Here is a 26185-nt window from a genome sequence, read left to right on the forward strand (position 1 = left end):
TGTAACAGATGTCCTACCTGTGGCCCTGGAGCTCCAGGAATCCCCTGAATGCCCCTTTGACCTAAAGGACCCTGATAAACACAAAGTGCAGCTAAAGTTGATTTATATCATTTAGCATTTCACTATTATTCAATAAGTTCATCATAAATGGATTTACACAACAGCAGACAAGAGAACAACAGTAACAAAGTGTGAGTTCTGAGGAATTACATCCCAAAGTGTCAAAACATATCAACAATGTCAGGTTGAATTTATAGGTAGATCAAGGTACACCTACCACACCAACAAAAAACCATAATATTGGTTGTAATTTATGTGGCTGGATACCACACTAGTCATTCACAGGAGTGATGGAGTGGGTTGTGGGTTTCAACCTTTTAACGTTAACAGGGATGATTTAGTGATGAAAGGAATTGAGACACTCATGCTTCTGTGGGTCAGTCAAACCTATGCTGTGCAGCAAAACATTCAGAAACTAAAAAGTTTGGAGTCTTGGTTTAAATATGTCTCTTACAGTGTAAACATCATATGTATATAAAGAGATGGACCAAGTTGATACAGAATGTTTATCTAAACACTAGATACTGGGAAAATGTGGATGTTACCGGGTAATCATTTTACTGTGGATATTGGGTAAAGGTGAAAATGTCTTTACTGTCATCCATTATTATTAGTATTATCATTCCTATTATTAAATAAGCCAATAAATGGTACAGTAAGATATGGTAAGGGTCAATATAACATCGACAACACTGCATGTTGAAGTGGGACTCCAGACATTAAGGTCTCCACCTTCATAAAGTTTGGGGATATAATAGGCAGTTTCAAAAAAAGGCGGAGACACATTGACTTTAGTGCGCCAAATAGGCTAGATCACTTTCCATAACGCAAGTTGATACCATCTTTCATGACCGTAGTTATAAATGACTATAAATGCCCATGTATTTCAAGCTCTGTGGTTATTTTATCAAACTTGAAAGAGTGTATTCCCATTACAACCCAACTTAATGTGTAAAATCAGCGATACCCCTTTAAATGGAACTTACAGGAGGGCCAACAGGTCCGTCTTCTCCTGGTTCCCCTTTAGATCCCTGAAGGGCACACAAACAACATCAAATCAAATCAGTTGGTCCATGATATTTCCAACCACTCTGATATTAATATATACTGAAACAGTAAAACCATTAAATTCCCTCTCCAGTCAAATGTGTATTTTTCTTCCTGTCCCTACAGTGTGCTGTTTGAATTCTGTCTGTGCAGTTTGACTCTAGAAGGATGTTTTCACATTCATCTGCTGAAAGTGGAAAGTTTATCTGTGCTCATTAAATTTTTTTTTTTTATAACATCTCAGACACATGTCACTGTTCCAAGCAGACTATTTGTATATATGTCTTAATACATGTCGAATGAATGTTACATTGTAATAGAAAATGACATGCACACAGTAGCAGCAGAACTAGCAATAGATTAAATTAGTTTCAATTTCTGCAGCTTTGATTACAGCCACTAGAGGGTGATGCAGTCATACCTCTGCTGCATCTACAGCTCACATAAGGAGCAGAGGATCACAGCAGAAAAGGCGCATATTTACCAAAATCTATTTTTTATACTGACCTTTTCTCCAGCTCCTCCTCTGTCTCCACTTGGTCCAGGCTCACCAGGGAAACCCTACAGTTTGGGACACAGAGAAAACTAAATGTAATGCTTACAGCAACATCCTTCTTTGCACTTATTGAGTGCCCTGTGCAGTCTGTTGGCCACTGAGCAGTGGTTTGGAAATAGGTGCATTGATGCAAGTATTGGCTACAAACTGACTTGAATAACCCCAGGGCTAATGTAAGCTTTGTGGTTCTCCACAGAAAGTGAGCTCCAGAGAGGCAGTAGTAAGTTATTGACATTGACCTCTGACCTAATATCACTGCATTCAAAGTAGTACAAAAGGCTGTGTCTGAGGTCATTCATTATTTACTATGTACTGTATTGCCATTGTGTAGTGTGTCTGAATTAAACTTATTTCTCCCTAGCAGACTCAAATGTTCCCACAATGCGTCACAAAAACTATGTGAACCCCGTGCATTGTAATAAGGAATAAAGGAACATTCAGGTGGCGGCTGGATTAAACAAATGGCCATTATTGTGGTAATTTTGCCAACTGGTATACTATATAGACCTCAACACAGAATTGTGTGTGGTGAATAGTAAATAGTTTATTAATTTACTTCTATTAGTACGCTCCACCAAGGAGGTTATGTTTTTGGTGCTGTTTGTCTTTCTGTCAGCAGGATTATGGAAAGAACTACTGGCTCCATGTTATAAAACTTACTGGAAGGGTGAAGCATGAACATTTGAAGCGGATCCACAAATAACTTTCACTTTCATCAACATTTTGAGATATGACCAACTTCAATCATGCAGATGATGATTTCAGAGATGATGAGGCTTCAGCTACGCACCACCATATTTTGACATATTGTCATTCTAAAACCTTTTGGAAATATTATCCAAACAGAGTATACACGATCAGCCATAACATTATGACCACCTGTGCACCCTGACTGGTCTGCAGCTACACAGCCCCATACCAACAAACTGCTCTGCACTGTGTGTTCTGACCCCTTTCTATCAGAACCAGCATTAACTGTTTCAGCAGTTTGAGCTACAGTAGCTCGTCTGTTGGATCAGACCACACGGGTCGGCGTTCACTCCCCACGTGCATCAATGAGCTATGGCCCCCCATGACCCTGTCTCTGGTTCTTTTCCTTCCTTGGAGCACTTTTGATAGGTACTGACCTCTGCAGACCGGGAACACCCCACAAGAGCTGCAGGTTTGGAGATGCTCTGACCCAGTCGTCTATCCATCACAATGTGGCCCTTGGTCAGTCGCTCAAATCCTCACGCTGCCCATTTTTCCTGCTTCTAACACATCAACTTGAGGGCAAAATGTTCACTTGCTGTCTTATATATCCCACCCACTGACAGGAGCCATGATAACCAGATAATCAGTGTTATTCACTTCACCAGTCAGTGCTCACAATCTTATGGCTGATCGGTGTATACTGGTTGCACTTGTAGATTCACATATCACTGAAGACTGGAGTATTGTCCTTGGCACAGGTCTGTGCTCTCTGAGTGCCTTTCTAGTATTAATGAGAAAACAAAGACTAAAATGAAACAATACCCTATCGATTACTTGTCCTGGTGCTCCATGCTAACGCTAGTTTCTTTTTACAACACAAATCACAAAAATGCCAGACTTAGGTGCAGTTGAAATAATATGCCATGTCAGTCAAGTCAGTAATATTTGCAATACTAGTGAGTCAGTACATACAGCATAATGTAGGCTTAGCTTGTAGCCTGCTTTTACTCAACTCTGTGCAGTGGTTCTCGAACTCTGGAGAGGGGTGGAACTACAGTTAAATTACAAGATAAAATGTAAAGCTTTTGAAGCAGGATTCAACTGGTTAAATTTAAGACCATTGTTTTGCGTATTTTATGTCCATTAAAGTACAAAATCTATGAAGGAAAATCTGTACTGTTTCCATGTCAGTTTGGTTTTGTAGTTGTTATGGCATGAGCAATATACATTTTTCCCCAAAACACATTTAAACATGTTCACAATAAACATTAACTTTATTAATCCAATCATTATTTAAAACATGTAAATCATATTTTAAGGCATAAAATTTAGATTATTGGATTTTTGGTATTATTTCAGGACTTAAGTCAGTCTTAAGACAGTAATGGGTTGTCCATATACTAATAATAGTATAAGAAAAAAAAAATCACTAAGTCAAGCCAAGTATACAGTTGAATAGAGCATAGGATTTTGTTTTATTTTTTCTTCATCCTAGCAGTACATGACAGAAAAGTTTGTGAACTGCTGCTTAAGTGTAAACATAGATTCCATTACCTCGCTCAGTTTTTGCTATATAGAGTAGCTTGGAGGATCACAGCCAACAGTGAATTTAGTCTCCATGTTCACTTCACATCAAACTTGACCATTTCAGCAGTTCAGTGGTAACCTGATTTAGCTAAAACTCTCACCTCATCACCTTTCTCCCCTGGTGAAGCCCCTTCTCCTTTAAAACCTCTGGGACCCTAGAGGGGAAAAAAAGACTACAACGGTTACCAAATGATACAGCTTACTCATTGACAAGCTACTGAGTGACCATTTCTCCAAATGTGAGTACTAGTGGTTCTCACCTGCAGCCCAGGTAGTCCTGGTGGCCCACGATGCCCATTTACTCCTTGACTGCCATTCCTGCCCCACCTCCCTGGATTACCAGAGACGCCCTTTGGCCCAGAGTTACCCTGGCACACACATACAATCACATGATGTTTGGTCACCGGGTACAATGCAGCTACTGATGTTTCAAAAAGGATTTTCAATTTCAACATTTACCATGTCTCCTGTCTGTCCTGGTATCCCTCTGTCCCCTGGATCTCCAGGAATACCCTTAATGATAAATATATTTTAATTTTAAGAATACTTTCATTTAACTATGACAAGGTAAAGCAGGGTCAAAATGGGAAAGAAAAAGGAGGAAAGGAGAAAAAGCAGAAAAAAAAATCAAGGACAACATCATCATGCAAAATTACTTATGTAGGCGTGATCGATGATAAACTCACTGGAGGACCAGGTTTGCCCATTTCACCCATGGTTCCAGGTGGGCCAGGTGTCACCTTAAGAGCAAGGAAACATAAATCAGTGACTTACTTTGATTGAGCGTCTCCGATCTAATCTAAAAGCTGAGGTACTCACCGGCCAGCCAGCTCGGAGCATTTGATGGATAGCTGATCTCTGGAAAAATAAGCAGTCAAAATTAGAATTGAAAGTGATATATTTATTAGGTATTGATCCATTAAAACAATAAATATAGTAAAGACAATGATTAAAGGACCAGTCTGTAGGATTTAGTGGCATTTAGCAGTGAAGTTGCAGATTGAAACCAAATGGATCCCGCTTGCGTTCCATTCCACTTCTGCCATTAGATCTTCCTAAATGTTACACACTGAACTTTTAAAAGATAATCAAGATAGTAAAAATACAGACAGTTTAAAATAAAATAAAGGCTGTAAGGCCATTGCTTTGAGCAGTATGCTAACATGTGTGCATGATTACTCATTATGAAAATTATGCTTATGTTTACAATTATGTTCACCATTTTAGATTAGTGTGTTAGTATGCTAACATTTGCTAGCACTAAACATAAAGTACAGCTAAGGCTTTTTGAAGGTATTTGGTCATAAATCAAATAATCAGACAAACAAATTGTGACCTGGTGGTGGCACTAAATGAAAAGTAAGGGGGTCACCAAAGTCATTAGGAATTACCTTCTGGAAAACATGGATGAACAAAGTTTCATGGCAATCCATCCAGCAGCTGTCAAGATATTTCGCTCGAGATAACAACACTTATTATATTATCAGACTGACTGATGTTGCTAGATTGTTTAATGTTTAGGGATTTCTTTTTAAAATTAAAACCAAGACTTAAACTCAAACTCGTTCTGAACAGGAGTGGTTAAGCCAAAAAAAAAAAAAAACAGCTTTGCCGCACTTGGAACTTTTTATTCAGGCTTTTGTGGTTTTTGACATCAGTGGTACTTTTCAACCTTACTGTAGGAGCGGCACTGCACATGTTCAGAACTGGTCAGGAAACAAATCACTTGCATTTCAAGTCAGCCAGCTGAGAGGGAGCACACTGCTACTTCACACAGTCTGTGGACTTGGCTTTCATACTTCATGTCTTATAACACGAGAGATTGCAGATGGAGCCAAAAGACATGAGACATGACAAAGTGCTGAGAGTTCCATGCAGTGCAATTTGCAGTCCTCTGATGGTTGTTAAGCGATACGGCACAGAGCTTGCTGTCACTGCACTTTGAAAGTGAAGAGGAGTGCCGGTCAACTTCAGCACACAGGAGTCCTTCTGGTTTATTCCACCACCCAGCTCTTCTGCTCCAGGTCTTATTTGTGTTGGCGATGGTGCTGCAGCGGGGGTAGGAGTGGAGCCTGGCCAACCTTGTCAAGGTAAAAATCAGCCTGGCGGAAAGGCCTGGACCTCCCTTAAGTCTCATTGTGTCAGCAGTCAGAGCCTTCAGTGTACTCTGAGCGAGGCAACACTAAGGCCTTTCACAGCCAGCTTAGCCCTGCTTGTATAGCTGGTCAAAATGCAAAGCGCAGGGTCTGACCCGGCATGAGGGTCTGGATGGGCTCCAGCTACAATGCTTGGCAGATACTTCAGCTTTCATTACAGACTGAGAGAGCACAGAGAGCTGTGGCCATCTAAATACACTGTCAACACACTGGGAGAGGATTACTCAGCCCTGCCTGAAATAGAAGCCCGGCTCTGCCTATGTGATCACTGTCTACATACAACCACTGCATAAGCACTGTACTTGCATCACTGTTATCAGACTGCATGACTGATTTCATTCTCATATTTTCACATACATCCAGGTAACATCTTGGATCTTATTTTTGTACTTGCCGCTGTCGCCAAGTGCTTGCTCATGGTGGTACTGTTGGGTCTCTGTAAATAATGTTATAAAGAGAGACCTGCTCTATTTGAAAAGTGTCCTGAGATAACTTCTGTTATGAATTGGCGCGATACAAATAAAATTGAATTGAATTGAATAACTGGTTTAACTCTTGCTGTGCAGTGACAGATTATTCCAGATATTTCAGGTGCACTCATTTTCAGTTTTACCTCCAAATAATGGGTTAGGGTTAGATGGATTAATGGTTTAGATAACCTGGGCTGATTGTGTGATTGCTTGTGTTTTCATGCCCTAATTATAGAATCATATACAAGTCACTGGAGATATTTTACTGCACAACATGTACTTTTACTACATGAAGCTAACAATACATCTGTACTTTTACAACTGATGCCCCCCCCCCAAAAAAAATAATAATATGACAATTCCCGAAGCACACACAAGTCATTTTCAAGTTTTTTTAGTTTCTACAAACTAGAGACACATTTCACAAATACTATAGTCTTCTTAATGAGGCTGACTTTTGGAGACTGTCGCTGTGACCTTCCTATAGACTGCTGCCACTGTGGCATTGGCATCACCACGTTGTTTTCTATGTGTACAATGAACTGCACCGATATAGAAATTCAGTCACTATATTAACTAAACAAGCGATTTCAATCATAGAAAGCTGGCTGGAAATATTGTGGTATTAAGACAGGGTGACATTAGCAGTCAGGAATAGACAAAGTGTGGTGAGGACATTGACGGCACTGGTCTGAGTTGACCTCAAGAGGACAAATGAACTAAAAAGGACATTAACGAGCACTCTGTACTGGTGCTACAGCATGGTCCAAATCCTCATGGGTTCAGTGCAGTTCCAGACTGATTGTAATGTGGGTGTTTGCATTTACTCTTACCCTAAAAGCAGTCCAGTCCTCCTCAGAGTTCCTCCATAGGTAGAGAGTAGGAAGTCCTGGAGCTCCCGGAGGTCCTGGATTCCCTCTCCTCCCATTCAGGCCTCGATTGCCTTGAGAGCCCTAGAGAGGAGAAAAGAAAAGAGGACAGGCAGTAAGTAAAACACATATTTCATGAATAGAAACATGATCAAAGATAAAAAGTTAAAGTTAAAGCCAACAGAAAAGTAATTACAGTAACAGTTCATAATAAGCAGTTCCTTTGTTAAACTAACTGAAAACTATATACTATATATAATAAAACACCCAACCAAACCACTGTAGATGCGGAGCGATCAGCATGAGCCACACACACACAGACACACACACACACACACACAGACACACACACACACAGACAGACACACACAGACACACACACACACACACACACACACACACACACACACACACACACACACACACACCAGATAAACAGTACACTGAAATATCATTGTGAGGCAATTTTAAGCAATAAAAGAAATAAAAAATGCATTTACAGAATGTGACTCTAGTTTGATCTGAGTTTGGTGTGTTGAGCTGGAGAACTGAGAATGACCTGTCAATCAAAAGGTAGCCATGCCCTAAAGCATACCCAGCTTTGTGGTCTATTTTACTCTAAAATGGGACCATCATTTACCAAATGAACATCATGAAGAAGAAGAAGACTTGAAACTAATGATTGAGATTATAAACTCAAGTGAAAAAAATAGTGGGTCATTTCTTAATTACAGTTAACACAAACGCATTTCTATTCACATCCAGGGAGCTGCCTCCTGCTGTCCATTAGAAAGAATGCAGGTTTAAGTTACTTCTGCTTTACTTCCCAGCCTCAGAAGCTCTGTGCACTTATTACATACTGTCAATAGTTGCACTTGTGTCCCCCTCTAAATCTGAGTTAAAACCACACGATAACTATCCCTACAAACCCACACTGAAAGTCGGCTTAACACTTAAGACACCTCATTTTCATCCTGTTCGTTTGGTAAGTGGTAAATGGACCTGTACTTGTATATTCCACATTCCTCCAGTAATGACAAAGCCCATCGAACAGAAACTAACATTCATACACATTCAGCAATTCGGGGCTCAGTATCTTGCTCAAGGATGGGATTGAACCAACAACCTTCCGATTAGTGGACGACCCGCTCTGCCTCTGAGCTACAGCTGCCATGTTTGGTCCCCATCAATGACACACTCTGAGGTTGTGTTGCAATGTCTGCATGTAAACATGGGAGTAACACACGGCCCTTTTCCATGAAGCAGGTTAACAGAAGTTTACAGGCTCAACTTTGTTGAGTAACATCTAGAGCACACCTGTACAGAGGATTTTTAACCCATTATCCTGTTCATTCCATAAACTCGCTACTTGAAGCAGGGTACATGTCTTCTCATTTGATTATAGTTTCATTATGATTACTTAAAAAACACAAAATTGATCATTCACATCTTACCTTGTCACCGTTAAATCCAACATAGCCTTCTCTCCCAGCACAGCCCTGTAAGAACAATATGGCATTGAGCTATTTTTACCCTATGTACACAACTTATTGGCAACAACTGGCAGGCCTGCTGTCTGGCATCATCTACAGTGTGATGATCGTACAGAGAAAAGGTCACTGTGGTCCCCCCCAAGACTTTATTAATGCAGTTTGTTTTGAAAGCAATCTCTCTACCCTGCAATTTTACAGATTGAATAAAAACCAGTATGAGTCAATTTCACGTGGGTTGATGCAACCACAATGTTTGCACAGAATAACCATACCCTCCACTTACAACCAAAATACAGGCCCATTAAAGAGAGGTAATTTGGGGAATAACAGAAGCCACTCTGGGGAACCTTGCTGTAGTGAAAAAAGAAACAGTTTATACCGCTGCTGATATTTTGGTACCACCCAAAGGGAGGTTTGAGAAAATCAATATCAATCTCATGCTAGTGCACTGTGGAGTGGGACAACAGCATACTATCAACATTCAACGCCTATAGCTATCAATAACTGATTTCTACAGTAGCCCAGAACTAAACACTAGCCTACATAGGGCCTTTCAGAGTTTTTGAAGCCACTGTAGTTTCTCCTTCATAACTGGAAGGTGGGTGGTATTCAGTTGATTGGAATTTGCAACTTCAATGCTAGATGCCGCTAAATCCTACACACTGGTTCTTTAACTTACAGACATGATTGATATTGATATTCATACTTTCACCTCAGTCTTGGAAAGAAATTGCACTGAATTAAATAAACTCAGTTAGAGAAATTATAATCTTACCTTCACATGTTTGTAGGAAGCTCAAGTGCAAAAACATGGAAACAGAGTATGTTAGGAAGATCAAAAAGATGATTGTTCTTTAGCTTGGCAACATTTACACTGATTATATTATTTTACTCCATTTATTATTCCAGCTTTCAGTCCAGATAGGCTTGTCAAAAGCCTGTATGTTTTTCAAAGCTCCCACTTATGATTACAACTTGAGGGGACATTCATTTGCAAGTAAAATATAATTAAAAAACAGAATATCACCAAACGTATCATCAACAAAACACATGCACAGACCAAAACCAACAATAAGTGTATCTAATAACAAGTATTGTTTGTATCAAAGCCTGATATCTTCTTCCTCTGTGCCATAGAGCTCCACTGGGCGACATGTTCCTTCATTACCATGAAAAACACACACACAGTTATTTGTTAAAAATAATTACATCTTCAGTAGGAGCCAGTGAGTTTGAGCCACAGACAGGGTGGAGAAGTCAAAAAGTATTGAGAGTCAGACTAACACATTGTTGGTTTTGAGCTTTTCATGGGATTTTGTTGACAAAATTGAAATTTTATTAAATGTTTTTCAGTACCACAGGCAGGATTAATAATATTAGTTTAGGATCTAATTCAATTTTAAAAGAGATGCTTACTCTTCTTCCCTGTGGTCCCCTTGGACCAGGGGGGCCTTTGTGGATTCGGTAGATCCTCTGGTCAGATCCATAGATAATGTTCCCTGTTCCAATAGCAGGTACAGATGGTAATGACTCCCCTTGCTGCAGACTGGAATGCCACCCTTCCTTGTTGTTTCTTAAAAGACTGTTAGTTTCTCTCTTAGATGTTGTCAAATGTATCATGTTCTCATCCATCAGTAAAGTAACATTAGGAGCTTTTACCTCAGACATTTGTGTCAGTGAATCAGACGAGGCTAAGTTGACTACAATAGATAAGCCTGTGTCTGCTGCATTTTCATGTAACATTTGGATGTTTGGATAGGATTCTGTCTCCTGAACTCTTCTGTCTTCATTGTTATTGGCTAATGTGATGTGAGGTTCATCGACAAGTATAAAGCCATGACTTTGGCCAGCAGCATCTTGATGGGTGTATTCTAGAGGGTTTCTCTCTAACAGGTGATCCTGAGAGGAGAGAGGAGAGAAAAAAGGCCAATCACAAGGGGTGTTTTCAAAAGCACTACATGTGCAATTCTGTAAAACAGACAGCAAAAAGGGGGGAGGCGGAGGAGCAGATTCAGTCGGTGGGTAGTATAACATCCCTTACATTCACTATAATTAAATACATTGCTCTCTAGTCATTGCCTCAGTGTCAGTGCTGCCAAAAAAGTCAAGTACAAGGGCCCAGAATGTCTGCTGCCATGTTCCGTAAATACTGAATGACTGTACAGTAAACTGGTCCTCCGTATTAAAGGGGAGGTTATAAACAGAGGTCAAATGGGGACACACTCCACACACTTCATCTGCTTGAACCAGGAACCTCCCAGTTGACAGCCCAGTTTCTCAAGTCTACCCAATTTCATCTACAGCAAGATTTCCAGAAAACTACTGGTCAGATGGACATAGAACCTGCAATGGAAATTCATAGTCCACAGAAGACTAAAGGATTTTGGTTACATAGCAGTATTGTCAGGTAAACATTTCCCCATGAAAACATATACTGAAAGCATATAGTAATGTGTGCCTGAGATTACCTGTGGATATTCATGGTCCCCAGAGGCGGATTACAAATGTTTTTTAGTGATCCACTGACGTTTCCTCTCATCTTTGGGCCAAAAATGTACAGAGGAAATATCAATCTATATTGGGCAGTGTGTCATGAAATCTCTCCATATCTGTGCCTGAATTGGACCAAAAACTCTCGTGTTACAGAAAGGCGGGTTTTTGCAGAATGCTAGTGGGAGGGAGAAAAATAAAAACGTGAGTATTTAGGAGAGTGTAAGTAGACTCACCCGGAGTGAGCAGTACGGAATAAGAAGTAAGGGTACTCATGTGGACAAAAATCTGAATGGTACTCTGGTATTGACCCATTTCAGGCTCTGCTCCAGACGAGGGACACTTTTTTGGACACCCCATGAAAAAATATGAAAAGTTTGCACATCGATGCTTATGCTGTTTAAAAGCAAATGGTCAAATTCAAGTGGAATGTTCTAGAAAGTAAGAATCGTGCCTTTCGAAGTAGGTCACTAATACAAGTCTGGAGCTGATAGACTTCAAAGACCACCTGAAACAAAAATGAGAAGATAACGATGCTCAGCTGAGTGGCATGAAGAGGGGGCAGAATACAGAGGCAATACAGGCACGAATTCCCCTTATTCAGCAGCACACAATGCCCCTTTATCCTGGACAAGCTGCCATTGTTGCTGCAGCTCTCCCAGCCAGCAGACACTTGATCGCTCTGCACCTGAACCTATTTGTCAGGCTAATCATCTCCACACTGCTCATCACTATTGCTCTGATGTACTGGGACCACTGTATGAAATAACTGAGAATCAAAAACAAAGCAAATACAAAACCAACACGAGCATAAAGACCATGACCACACTTCAAGTTGAAAATTATTAGTAGAGGCCTCGTCTTTAAGTGCAAATCAAATCTACCTATGGGTACAAACAATAACCTTTAACCCTTGAACCTAGCATCATGTTCTTTTGCATTGCACTGTATTGAATCAAATTGTGTCGGAAAGCTGTATGTATCCTGGCAGCTACCTCATTATATCGTGAATGAACAATGACTGTAGGTAATCAGTGTAAAATTGACAGTTATACATTGGCTGATGTCTCTCACAAACTATGGAAAATGACAGTGTATACAAGATATAGAGTTAAGTTTCATTTAAGACAAAAACCTGATCACAAAAATGATGTATGAGCAACAATAAATCATACCGTCTATATCTCTAAGTGAGAAAATCATCTCTGCTGAACTACACAACTGGGAAAACATATTCTATCATCTGGAGATATAAATAACGAGCAGGGCGGTTTTACAGAAACACCATGTTGAGGATTTTGCTGGAGAAGGGCTGAGCAAGGAGATGTGTGTAAAGAGCTCAGAGGGAGGTCAGCGGGAAGGTCAAGAGGCGTTAGCAGCATCTGAGGTCTACGAGTTGCCCTCACATTGTTGTTTTGCTTGGACGGTGAATTTCCAGCATCAAGTTCACACATCAGCTCACATGCTTTTGTTCTGTGCATGCCGTTTAAGAACATCAGAGAACATCTGATCAGAGAGCAAAAACAGGCTTACCATTGCATATAGAATTGCGGAGAGCAACATGCTTCATATGGATTTATTTAGTCAGGCCTCTACGAATACAGGGTGTTTACTACTGGCTGGGGTATCAAAGAACCATTGCAAAATAAATAAATGAACTCATACATAGTAAGAACAAGAGTGACATTTTAGATTTGATCCAGTGCAGCAGTCAGAACATAAAACTAAGGAAACAAAAGAAGGATATTGTATGTTCACAGAGAGTCTCTTCATACTACCTCAACCTACATCTCTATACTGTTAACAATGACGCTCTGACCCATCCCTTATAGTACATACCATGTCTGTCTGCTGCCCATCCACTGTCAGCCCCATGTGGAGAGGGTTCCAGCAGCCAAAGGCAGCCCAGCACGCAAGTTAACGTAATCCACATGTCTACAGCATGTCCTCACTCACTGCAGCTGTGCTCGAGTCAAGCAGAGTCCAGAGCCCATATGCAGTCCACTGGTCCTGTCAGAGCAGGAGCTGCAGGCTTTTCCCCTCCTCCAGCTATCCCTCATAGAGCCAACAGAGACACACCCAGGACGACTGCCATACACACTACACAATATGCTGCCACACCCCAGAGCTATTCACTCAGCCCTGAGGAGGATGGATTCTTATCTGCAGTACACAGGAAAGATACTGCTGCTGTCACATCAAAGCCTCATGACATACTGTTATCTCCATAAAGTGGAGGAATTTTAAAACATATTTCCCCACTGGCACCTTTCCATGTGTGTTAAAATCATCATCCATGACCCACTGCAGGATCAAAAGGTGAAGACATAAAAGGTAAAGAGAAATGGAATATAAGGCAGAGTACCTAAAGAGAATTCCATTAAAACTGTCTAATCCAAGAATGTGTTAATTACTGCAGGATGAAACGTGTGAACTATACAAAATTATTGGTAAATAGCTGTCATGGGAGTATACTGACAAAGAAATCATTGTGAATGTGTATTGTATGAAACTGCTCAAAACATGAAATACTCTTTAGTAAAACTAAATACTTCTTGTGACGCATTAATAAAATATGAAGAAAACATACAACAATATAATTATATATTTTCATTAGGCCCTATGCCTTTATTATTTATAGATGTGACCAATTATTTTATATTTAGATTGATTCCCCCTCCCTCAACTGTTTCTCAAGCTGCTTAAGAAGAACCAAAGAAATAAAAACTATCTGTATCATATTCAATTGCATAGCATCATATTCTTTTGCATTGTATCCTACTGAATTATATTGTGTTGAGTGAAATTGTGTCAAATCGCACTGCATTGCAATGGGGTGCATGGTACATATCACATTAGTAGTTGTTTTATGTGTATCTTTAAGATATCAGATCGCTGGCAATGCATTGAGCTGAATATTGCATTGGGCTCAGATGATGATAGAGATTCACATCTCTAGTAAGAGCAAATTAAAACTGGAGTCAGATTATGTGTATGCGTACTCATACTTGGCCAATGAAGTGGAGTCAAATTGCGATCTCTTGAATTTAAAAAGAAATAAAGGAAAAATGACATGTATCACTTTTGATCAGCAGCCAAGTTCAGACAAAGCTGTGAGGGAGTTACACCGTAACTTACAGAAATATACCGATCAGCCATAAGATTGTGAGCACTGACTGGTGAAGTGAATAACACTGATTATCTGGTTATCATGGCTCCTGTCAGTGGGTGGGATATATTAGACAGCAAGCGAACATTTTGTCCTCAGAGTTGATGTGTTAGAAGCAGGAAAAATGGGCAGCGTGAGGATCTGAGCGACTGACCAAGGGCCACATTGTGATGGCTAGACGACTGGGTCAGAGCATCTCCAAACCTGCAGCTCTTGTGGGGTGTTCCCGGTCTGCAGAGGTCAGTATCTATCAAAAGTGCTCCAAGGAAAAGAACCAGAGACAGGGTCATGGGGGGCCAAGGCTCACTGATGCACGTGGGGAGTGAAGGTCGGCCCGTGTGGTCTGATCCAACAGACGAGCTACTGTAGCTCAAACTGCTGAAACAGTTAATGCTGGTTCTGATAGAAAGGGGTCAGAACACACAGTGCAGAGCAGTCTGTTGGTATGGGGCTGCAGAACATTCTGACCACCAGGAGCTGTATGACCTTCTTGATTGTATAAAAACATCACTTTCCCAATTAGTAGTGGCTTTCTTTCCCACTTTACCTGAATGATGCACTTGATGAAATGTCACTCTCTGCAGCCATGTTGTGTGGATGGTTGACTTGTTCAACTGTAGTGCAAGTGGAGTCGGTGCAACAGAACAAAGTGGTGAATTAAGTGTAAAACAAACTAGTTACGAAGTAAAGTTAGACTGTACACACAAACCTATGATTGTAGTTGCTTTACTATACACTGTACAATGCTGGATCAAAGTCTCCATACTTTACTTGATGTAACTGTTCATCATATGAACCAAATATGAGACAGTCACACCCAGTCACCATTTCGAAATTACACATTAAATTAAGACCAAAATTTCTTTATTTCAAGTTTTGAAAAGTTTCAAGCACCAAGGATATTCTTACCACTTCTTCCCTAATTTTCTAGATGGAAGCCATACTGACGCTATACGCTGTCAGAAAGTTTCACCACATTAGCTGTTGTCAAAGATAATTAGGACAATTGTCCATGATGATATATTGTCACAGTGATTATCAAGCGTCTCCAGACGTCTTTCATGCAATATGAGGCTTCCTAGTGTAACGCCACAGCAACAATCTGCTAATGATGTCACAGAGAAGAATTACAAAGGAGGCCTACTGTGTGGGTGGGTGGGTTTATACAGTGGGATCAGAGATAAGAAGGAGGAGCTGTGGTCACAACATCAGCTACAGTAAGACTGAGGCGATCCCTTTAAGAGTGTTTCTTTTGAATAAGGCATTCATCAGTTTGCTATATTTTGTGCAAAAGAGTGAAATCCCACGACAAATAAACAATCTAACCATGTCAGAGCCACTAGTTCTATAGAATAACTGTCAGCAGCAGCCATACATAAGTCCAATATATACAACATGTGCTTTCTATTACAGTGCGGGGTTAGGACATGATTGTTTTTCTCAGGGAAGGTTTACGTCAAGTGTGAAAAGGACACAGAGTCAGATTATATGTACTGGTAACGTGGTAGTGATGTTTCTTGTCTCACTCTCTGTATTCAGCTGAAGTTAGTTTCACCAAATTACAGGCCGGAGTATGATCTGAGGTCTGAGATGACAGATAAGGGCTGCCAACTGAAAAGAGCACAGACATCTGGGATATGGTACAAGTACAGCCCACTTTCAACCTACGCTCTGTTGCACATGTCCTCTGCCAAGCAGCGGCACTCATACCACCGTACATATGCTAACAGATTTGCACTACATTTGTGTGGGGTTCTTTATCTTTCTGCTCTGCATTTCTTTGGCTACAGTCACAATGGAAGGCTTCAGTTTAGCCTTTATTTGCCCTCATTGCTGAAACATTATGATGACTCAATTATGTTAAATGTATTGAAATTTTAAAAAAAATGATTAACTCTTAGACTGTAACAGTTCAAAGAACCAGTGTGCAAGATTCAGTGGCATCTAGTGGTGAAGTTACAGATTGCAACCATTTGAATACCACTCGCCTTCCAAGTGTGTAGGAGAAACTATGGTGGCTGTGAAACTTGTGAAAGACCCTATCTAGAGCCAGTGTTTGGTTTGTCCGTTCTTGGCAACATGGCTCCCCGCTCCCTCTGTAGGTAAAAACAGCTCATTCTAAAAAGGTAACAATACCCCAACGATTCTTATTTTCCTCCTTCAGGCCCCTGTCTGGAACATATGCACAGCGGTGCTTTGAGCTAAACGCTTCTACATTTAATTTTTATTTCCTGGACAGCAATGGAGTCTCCAAAGCCCCAGCAGCATAACAGTGACATTTTACTTGTAAAACTTTTAACCAAAAGAAATATAATATATTGACACCAAATCTTCGCAAGGCACCAAGAGCATGGTGAGTTTTAGGGACTGGCAGTTTATTTGACAGGGATTGTAATGTCTTTATTCCTTTACATTCATTTTCCCACTGTATTCTGATATATTTTTTGTTATAAGCAGTATGGGACAGAATTTCCTGATATCTTGAATACTCATTTTAAGCCTTTTCCATATTTAAGCATAGAATAAAGGCATAAAAGTTGCCTTCAACAACCCGTGAGCCATAACCGTAGCATGGTCACAGTAGCCAAGTGCAGGTCAGAAATCAGGTCAAGGCTGATAGACTAAGATACAACTTCCCAACTAACAGCCAATTTACCAATTGGTACAAACAAACAAAACAGTTCCCACTGTGAATCATTTATTTCTTTGTGATTTGGAAAATGGTTGTTGGGGCACCCAGTAACCTACATGCCAAATCTGGCGCACTGGCCTCAAGTTCAGTATCACTGGTCCAAGGGGGAGCGAGATCATTAGGGTAAGACAAAAGAAAAATACCAGAGAAAATAAATTCAGATCAAGTAGAACAAACTTTTTAAATTTAGATTTTTTTACGCTTTTTGCATTTTTCTTCTGGTTTTACCTTTTCAGATTAAACAATCAGAGGATTAGAAAAGAAAAATCCCATGGAGGTATGCTCACAACTCTTGAGCAGTTACTTGCTTTATTAGACTGAGCTCCTATCCAGCAGCCACTTAACTAGACCACATCATACTATAATAAACTACAATGCATGTACCTACACTCATTAGGAACTCTACACAGTGATAACTAATGGGATCCAAGGGGACATAAATGGACTAATGTGGCTAAAGTGTAGCTGCTCAGAGGCCAACTGACTGAACTGTAAGGTACTACTGTAGGGTTTTGCAACCTGACTCATATTGGGTTTTGGGTTTTGGGTTTTGGGTTGGGATCAGGGTGCTTTGTGGTGTAAAGATTCAGGCTTGGGTTAGTCTGAGAGCTCAGGGCTGTATCAGGCCGTTACAGGAAATATCCAGTGGGCCGAAATAACTTGTGACTTGACAACACATCTGTCATTCTGACGGACCTCTGAACAGTTGGGTTGTAGCCCAGGGGCACCAGCAAGTCTCAACAACAAATCACTACAACAGACACAGATATTAACAGCTAAACAGAGGTCATGCACCCTGACCTCGTAAAGGAGATGGTGGAAATTGTTTTGACTATTGCAACTAAAACCGCTATTCCATTCATCACATTTAATGGTTTATAAAATGTTCAAGAGAGGTGCTTATCCTACTCTGTACTCAGTTTTAAAGCTCTCATTTGTGGCCCTGTTGTGTTAGATTGCATATATCGAGTCCACCCATATTTCGGTAGACACAGAGCATTTCCCAAAACACATTCAAAGTTTTTCATGTCAGCAATGTCATGCTTTCATTAATTGCATCCAAGTGACATTTTCTGCTTCTGCCTCACACCTAAAAGTGAGGCCATTCAGGTAAAGAAAAGGCAGCTGCTTCAAATAGTGAATGGTCTGACAAACTCAATAATGAAAACAACATTTTCACTGTTTAACAAAAATAATAACTTTTAGTGCTGTCAAGTTATATTCAGTACTGTATAAAAGCAAACAGTCAGATAATGAAAGGTATGGATGCTTTTCAGTAGACAGCCAAATTATTTTGGTGATCTCCTGAACTTTCTTCAGGCCAGCAAGGCTTCAGACTTTAAATCTGGAAAATGAAAAGAAACTGAGCCGAGCACTTTCTAAAGCTTGAAATTTTGGGAAACATGCCAATTTGCTTTCTTGCCCAGAGTAAAATTACGGGATCAATATGAAGCTTCAGCTAGCAGCCAGTTAACTTAGCTTAGCATAAGGGCTGGAAACAAGAGGAAACAGCTAGCCTGGCTCTGTCCAAAGTTACCTAGCATGTCTATACTAACAGTTAACACATTATATCTTGCTTGTTTAAAGGTCCAGTATATAACATTTAAGAGGATCTATTGGCAGAAGTGGAATATACCTATGTATAATAATATGCATAGGTTTTCATTAGTGTATAATCACCTGAACAAGCTGTTTTTATCTACAGATGCCGTGTGTCACCTTCCATTGAGACTATCATGTTGAACCACTAAGTTTCTACCATAGCCCAGTACTGACAAAACAAACACTGGCTCTAGATAGGGTCGCTTCCATTTTTCATTATTAAAAAATTGTTTTTGTTTACTCTTATTTGATTAGAAAGAATGATACAATGATGCATTCAGTAGGAGCTCAGTATGGAGGAACCCCAATTTCCAAATAATCTGCAAAATTCATTTTCTAATTCAATACACCTCTTTAGATGAAGCATTCATGTTTTAAAAGGGAGTACAAAATGCAGTGAGGCTAAAGGGCAAAAAATAGATCAGTGCAAGCAGATCTTTAATCATCCACTTTCTCTCTGCAGATTTTCCCAACCCACATAGCCATCTGAACCACTAACCTTTAGGCTCCCACCACCCTGAAAAGTACATCCTCTGTTGAGTGCGGAAAGTTGGCAAATATCATTTGAGGGTGGATAGTGGCAGCACTGGGGATGCAGCTAGAAGAAGTGGTAATGAATAAACACTGGGCCAAACCATAATCCTCCCTGAGGGGGTGTTTATCAGAGCCAACACATCCTTCAGCATTTGCACATGAACACACATGACATGCTGCTGTGATGTACTAAGTGCTGATACAGCCGCTGCTAATGAAATACTGTCAGAGCTTTACAAAGACATACTACAAATCAGTCAAATAAAATTAACTTCCCAGTACACACTTAAAGCCATTCATTCAGTGTTCCATCCATTTGTCACTTCTCACTTCTATGCCCTCACTGTGTGCACCATTTTGCTGAGGTTTGTCGTAATAGACGTACTGTAGAAGCACATTATGTGAGCAAAAACAGAACCACAGAACCATCCCCACATGAGCAATCACTCAGACGGGATAACAGGATCAAAACCTAAACCAATGTCTGTGTGAATGAAAGCAGTCCATTCTTGTCAACAGTGCACACACTCCTTAATGTGGACTCACCAGATGTATGGACTCCTCATGCAAAGGTCCTTCTGCTCTGTTAGATGACTCATGGGGCCTGGTGCCAGAATGCACATTCTAAATGAGCAAATAGAAGAAGCGATACAAGTTTACAACAATGAAACAATAGATTTAAGCTGACTGAAGCAGCACCTACTCAGGTTATTCCAAAGTCTGGTGATACTTTAGAGTTCACAATTTAAAATGCAAACTCTACTTAAATGGTTAAAGGTACTAAATTCTCTATTTTAATCCAAAATTCTATTTGGGATTTGGAATCAATAGCTGGCCTAGCTAGGGAGACCAAGACTAGTAGCACCACTACTGAGATTCCACAAAAAATAGAGTGAGGTCAGGACTCAGGACGTAATGTATGATATATTTTAGTTGATTTAATCAGTTTTTATATAGAATGTAAGAATCACTTTAGGCCTACAACAATGATAAATGAAAATGTTCAACAATAACATTTCCAAATCATTTTTTGTCAAAGCCACAGGGAACAAGTGGGGGTGCTGCAGGTTGCCTAACCGTGCTTTACACAGTTTAAGGAAGGTTTATTTCAGCTCTAATTTTTGCAGATTTGCATTCAATATCATCAGACATATCAGTCAGTGACCCTTTAAATGTCTCACCAATTTCATGTCCCCTACCTCCCTAAAAAACATGAAAAAGAAGAAAAGAAAAAAGGTTTCTTTTGAGTCTCCTACCCAGAGTGCATTGGAGGTTGTTAGGTTGCAGGCAGGCTGATGGAGAGTACAGTGGTCTCTGGCAGCATCTGGATCCCCCATCACAAAGGTCATTTGTCTCACAGCACCCTGAGGACAGCAATGGAAAGAAAAGGTCAAAGGTAATCCATTTGTACACCAGAGGCACAGGAAGCCCCACCTTTAACCCCCATCTCACATATACACTCGTCTTATCACTTGACACTTAAGTCGAGGTCAAGAGGGCCAGGCGAGGACATAGATCAATGTCCATGCAAAATCACTGCTGTAGGAATCTTCCCATACTGTCACTGAGACCCCGACTTTAAGTCTCACAGCTGGGACAGCAGTGTACTTGAGTCTGGCTCACAAACATCATTCAATATGATGAATTCAGCCAGCAAGACAGAGGATGGCATCCAGACTGTGAGACAGTGACAACACAGCACTCAGGTTGCTTGTTCTAGACTCAATTAAAGTGTAGAGGAACACTCACTCACAGCTATCAGTCAGGTCAAATAACTTTCACTCTTCACTGCAACACCAAAAGAGCAGAGGGATCATGAAACATCAAGAGAGCCATTTGGCCTGTCACCATAACTACTTTAATTGGATGATATATTGTCCCAAAAATAATTGTGATTAATGATACCGTCATTTTAAAACAATTTTATGCCACTCATTTCACAATAAGCATAATAATCCAAGTACACCCTTTAAAAGAGCAATGAACTTTGAATTCTAAAGAATATTCAGACATTGGAATGGGAAAAAATATTAAAATTACCTAAATAAATAAATCAAATAAAACCACATAACCAAAAGAATAAATAAAATGGACTCTAGGCTCTGTTTGCAAAGTTTTGCACTTCATTAAATAAACATTTGACAAGGTGGGAGGCTTCAGAGTCATTCATTCCTGAAAGCCCCATTATGTAACTTTTCTGCCTTAAAATAATTTTGATGCTACTCTCACTGGGAACACTTTATTTTGATAGTCCATCTGTTGACGCTCTACAAGTAACTGACTTGTAATAGGGTGAATGGTGCCTCTGTCTGTCCCACTCTTCACCCCGTATGCCTGTTGTTGAACTACTAACTTATGGCTCTGGGTCGGAACAAGTGCCTAGGGCAGTAGTTGCACACTGCTATTGATGAAACTGGATTCAAGGTTATTTTAATTTACAACGCAGGGATATACAATGAAATTCATATTCAGATCATCTACTCATTCAAAATTGACTTTCAAACTCTTTGTGATGTCATACACACACTTTGATCCTGACAATTAGAAATTAAGTGAGTAAAACAGAGAATACAATCAAGCTTTCTCTACTGCCCCCAAGTAGCAGGGGGCATGGGTAAAGTCAATTCAGCCTTCTGCACAAGCATTGATTAGTACCAAGCAAACACTCACATAAGTCTGTTACATTAAGCACATATACATTTCCTTACTTCAAAGGGGGTCTCAAAGCCCTCCAGGCTGCCTCCGATTATCAGCAGGCCATCAGTAGAGATGCCCTGCCAAGGATAGGCCCAGTTCACCCTCTCCACCAAAGAACAATCCACATAAACCTCCAGCCAGAGCGGGGAGACGCCCAGTGATACCTGGTGCCACTGGCCATCACACAGAGACCCCACTGGGAACCTGTATTTGATTGAGGGAGGGTAGATGAAGTGAGAGGGGGGACATTCAGGAGATCAGTGAGTGCTGGTTGCATAGGGAAATTCCTGTTTATTACAAGTGGGTCTTTTTAGTTTTGGCCATCATTTCCTACAGTTATGATGACTTTGCACTAAGCACAGTAATTGCTGAGATATGGGAACATGTTTTTAGCTCTTTAGCTATATTCATGTCTGTGCAGTGTGTACATCATAGTGCAGCAGAAAACTGTTTAGCTTGGGGTCAGACATACTCGTATTCTCTGTGTTGGGTGGAAATAAAGGTTAGTGAATGTGGGCTAAGACGGAGCTGCAGGTGGATGTGATGCTGGGCGTTTAATAGAGTCAACACACTGCTCTCCTCCTTCTGAGAGCTGCGCAGCCTCATCAGCATACTGAACTCATCAGAAAACCTGCAGGAAAGACACACACACACACACACACAATCAGCAAAACATCTACACTTACACCCAAATATGAAGAATCTATATAAATCCCTATGCGTGTTAAGTACAGAGCTGCAGTCAGGATGTGGTTAGCCTAGCTTAGCTCAGTCCAAAATTCAGAACTACACCTAACAACACCTTTAGGGCTGTAACTAACTATTATTTCAATCACCAATTAACCAGCCAATTTCTTGATTAATTGATCATTCAAACATCAGAAATTTCCCAGAGCCCAAGGCGATCATATTTGCTTGACAAACTTAATTCTGTTTCAGTGGACAAATGGATTCATTGATTCATTGTTTCAGATCTAAAAAAAAATCTTCAGAAAAACAGAAACAAAACAACAAGATCGAAAAGGCTAACATTAAGAAGTGTGGATATGTGTATTTTTTAACTTTGGATGTATCAAGGTTAGCTGTTTTCCCCTGCTTCCAGTCTTTATGCTCATTTATGCAACCCAGGTCCTGACTGCAGCTCTGTACCTGGGCACCAACATGAGTTTGACATCCATCTTTTCATCTCACTCATAGATAGAAAGTGAATATTTTGTTGAATTATTCCTTCAAATTTTTAATTCTCATCATCATTGTCACAGACACACACAGAAAAACAACAATACCTTGATCCAAAAGCCTGCTGTGTAGCCATCATAAGATTGTCATAAAGGCCGATTTGGAGAGTTGGACATCTCAGACTGTCCACTGATAGGGACACATTGGTGGCCACCATCTTGGAGAAACACTGTAACAAATCCACTTTCTCTGTTGAGAAACCAAAATAACACTGAAGTGGTAAATGGTGGATTAAGTGGTGCTTCTGATGCGTTAAAGATGGAGAATGTTCTCACGAGCTGTTTGAGACCAAACTAGAGATCAAAGATGAGAATGTTAGATGTATATTTTTCAGGTGGCCAGAAACAGTATTTGTGGTCCTTCTGTTCTCTAGCAGTCAAATGTTAAATTTCGTAACATCTGTGGTTTTCCTACTATAAAATATAATCAGGATGTCTGTACATGTCTATACAGCTATACTACCTATACTGTGGCAATAGATGAGAAAGATCTGACAGTCTAAGTGCTGCAATGCATTTTGACTGGCAAGGTGAGATGATCAGGATCAACTGATCGGAGGATCTAAGGGGTCTGGACATGGGATATGGACTGATGGGATGGGAGATGTAGGCTGGTGCTATGTTCCTGACTTGCGATTAGACGCTGTGTGGCAGCTCTGATCTCAAACATTGATCCCATTCCCCTATCAAGATCCATAGACCACTGAAGGTTAACAGAGCATTGGTTATTATGATTTTTGTTTTTTTAATTGCTGTATACTTTACAAACTTTTCAAAAGGTAATCAGGTAGATTATTGTTATTTAAGTTTTGTAACCTGATTACATAACCCCGATTTCATATAATCAGTTTCTACCCGTACACTGAGTATGGAAGCCTGGGAAGACTAACCAACTACCACATGAAGAGAGATTCCCTGTTAGTATTCTAAATGTTGTAAATGTTTAAATGCATACAGTCTTGGTGTGTGTTTATTGTTGTATGAGCCTAACCCCTGAATTTTGGCTACACAGCGCTGTAGAGCTGATGCAGTTATTTACCATGGTATGAAACTCAATACACATAGTAGGGGTTGATGAAGTTTTAGCAGCTTCCATTCATTTCTCACTGAATAAGCTAGAGCTCAGCAGTACTATAACAACCATGGAGAAAGGAAACACATGCATGGCTACCGCTCAGAACTCCATAGTTCAACAGTCAGCAGGACTAAACAGCATGTAACTGTGTGTGCAGTGTCAAAAAGATCTGTTTCATTGTTGGCAGTGAGGACATGGAGAAAACAGGTCCATCAGTTATCAGTGACTCTATATGTTGGCGTGACCGTTCTGCTTTAAAGCCAAATTCTTATCCTGGACACTGCCACAAGTTGTTGCCAGCAGCACAGAACATAAAGCAAACTGGGAAATTCGTGAGACAGGATACATTTAGCCAGCGGAGAAGTTTCCAAGAACTCATCACCAGTCAGTTCAGAGAGTAGGTGAACAGAGATCTGATGACTGAATTGAACACATGTTCAATTGAGAGAACATCTGCAGCTGCCCCCAGCAGATACTGGCTTCTAGTTTCACAGCAGTGCGGTAAGGATGTATTGCTAGTGAAAAGATCAGCAGAGCCTGCAGCAATGAAACTGACCGGAGCTAAATAAAAATAATGAGCTGTGCTGGTTGTCCCTTTACCAGCCACCTCAGTATATAATATCATGAACTTCAACAGATTTATCTGTAACAATTCAGCTCCCCCCGAGATCCATCAGCCACAAGACAAAATACTATGTACGTCCAACTGAGGACAGAAATCTAAGAACAAACAGTGTTTTGTGGTGGCAATTTGTTTAACAAGGCATACAAAGTATGATCTTGTCTTTCTGTAAGGTTTTATTCAAGTCATCCATGAGTCCGAAAGAGCCCCGATTGGAAGAAGCAGTATGGTTTTATCCCTGTTGGAGCATCACCCTAACACAGTAACACATTCCTGAGTTCTGGGACAGTAAACAGACAGATAGTGTGGTGCGATGATCATGTCCTTGGCTTCTTAGTGAAGTCTCAACATCCCGCTGTTTACTTGGACATAGAGTTTAGTTAGAAACAGGGCTAAAGGTTATATGCATATTACAGCCTCTTTAACAGTTGTGTATGGTTTTACAATAACCAGGTCAAAGGGTTGTATAAGTTCTCAAAAAATGCCATTACAGTCTTTAGTATGAAAGCTTAGTATACTCATGAGTCACTTAATATTAGGTATCTGCCGACACAGAGTCCCGATCAGATACCTAAAATCAATTCTATGTATATGCTTGACAATTAAATAGTTCTGCATTGAATGAAAATTATTAAATTAAATGCTTGCATCAAAGCTGTTTCTTAATACGTTTTCTTTTTTTTTTTTACAAAATAAAGTATAAAATAACAAATCCTCTGTTATCATGTTGGCATGGTAGCTGAATTTCTCTTTCCAGTGTTTGTTGCTTTGGTGTAGCCTTTGACTGAGTTACCTGAAGGAGTGTATTTTTGTCATCTGTAAATCTATTGCATACATTACATTCATTGTGGCTATGTCAGCTCTCCACCGCTGTCTCTCCTCTGAGCAGAAGAAGCCCCGCCACTGTGAAAGTCCAAATTAATCGACAACTCTTTTGATCGATTAATCATTTTGAGTCCTTTTTTAAGAAAACATTTTTACAAATTCTCTGATTTAATGTTATAAAGAGTTCGGTCTAGACCTGCTCTATTTGAAAAGTGTCCTGAAATAACTTCTGTTATGAATTGGCGCTATATAAATAAAATTGAATTGAATTGAATTTAATTGATTTGATTTCAACTTCTCCAATGTGAAT

At 40.1% G+C, this 26185-nt stretch overlaps 1 protein-coding gene across 4 annotated transcripts in view; it reads right to left on the minus strand.

Moving 5' to 3' along the window:
- Positions 1–26185, minus strand: part of si:dkey-61l1.4 (collagen alpha-1(I) chain) — a 71230-nt gene that overhangs the window by 32628 nt on the left and 12417 nt on the right. The window contains exons 2-17 of one of the 4 annotated variants that reach the window (XM_051422254.1): positions 23402–23543; positions 22588–22746; positions 22127–22319; positions 20675–20782; positions 19965–20042; positions 10348–10830; positions 8893–8937; positions 7403–7522; positions 4763–4801; positions 4630–4683; positions 4403–4456; positions 4204–4311; positions 4045–4098; positions 1615–1668; positions 1047–1091; positions 18–71 (exon numbers count right to left, since the gene is read on the minus strand). In XM_051422254.1, the coding sequence (XP_051278214.1) occupies positions 18–71; positions 1047–1091; positions 1615–1668; positions 4045–4098; positions 4204–4311; positions 4403–4456; positions 4630–4683; positions 4763–4801; positions 7403–7522; positions 8893–8937; positions 10348–10830; positions 19965–20042; positions 20675–20782; positions 22127–22319; positions 22588–22746; positions 23402–23543 (1790 nt within the window). Of the gene's footprint in view, positions 1–17; positions 72–1046; positions 1092–1614; positions 1669–2790; positions 2871–4044; positions 4099–4203; positions 4312–4402; positions 4457–4599; positions 4684–4762; positions 4802–7402; positions 7523–8892; positions 8938–10347; positions 10831–13260; positions 13393–19964; positions 20043–20674; positions 20783–22126; positions 22320–22587; positions 22747–23401; positions 23544–26185 lie in introns of those variants that run through there. The other 3 variants (XM_051422255.1, XM_051422256.1, XM_051422257.1) reach the window with 3 other exon arrangements.

This window comes from Dicentrarchus labrax, unplaced genomic scaffold (assembly GCF_905237075.1).
Source record: "Dicentrarchus labrax unplaced genomic scaffold, dlabrax2021, whole genome shotgun sequence".
NCBI classification, from domain to species: domain Eukaryota; kingdom Metazoa; phylum Chordata; class Actinopteri; family Moronidae; genus Dicentrarchus; species Dicentrarchus labrax.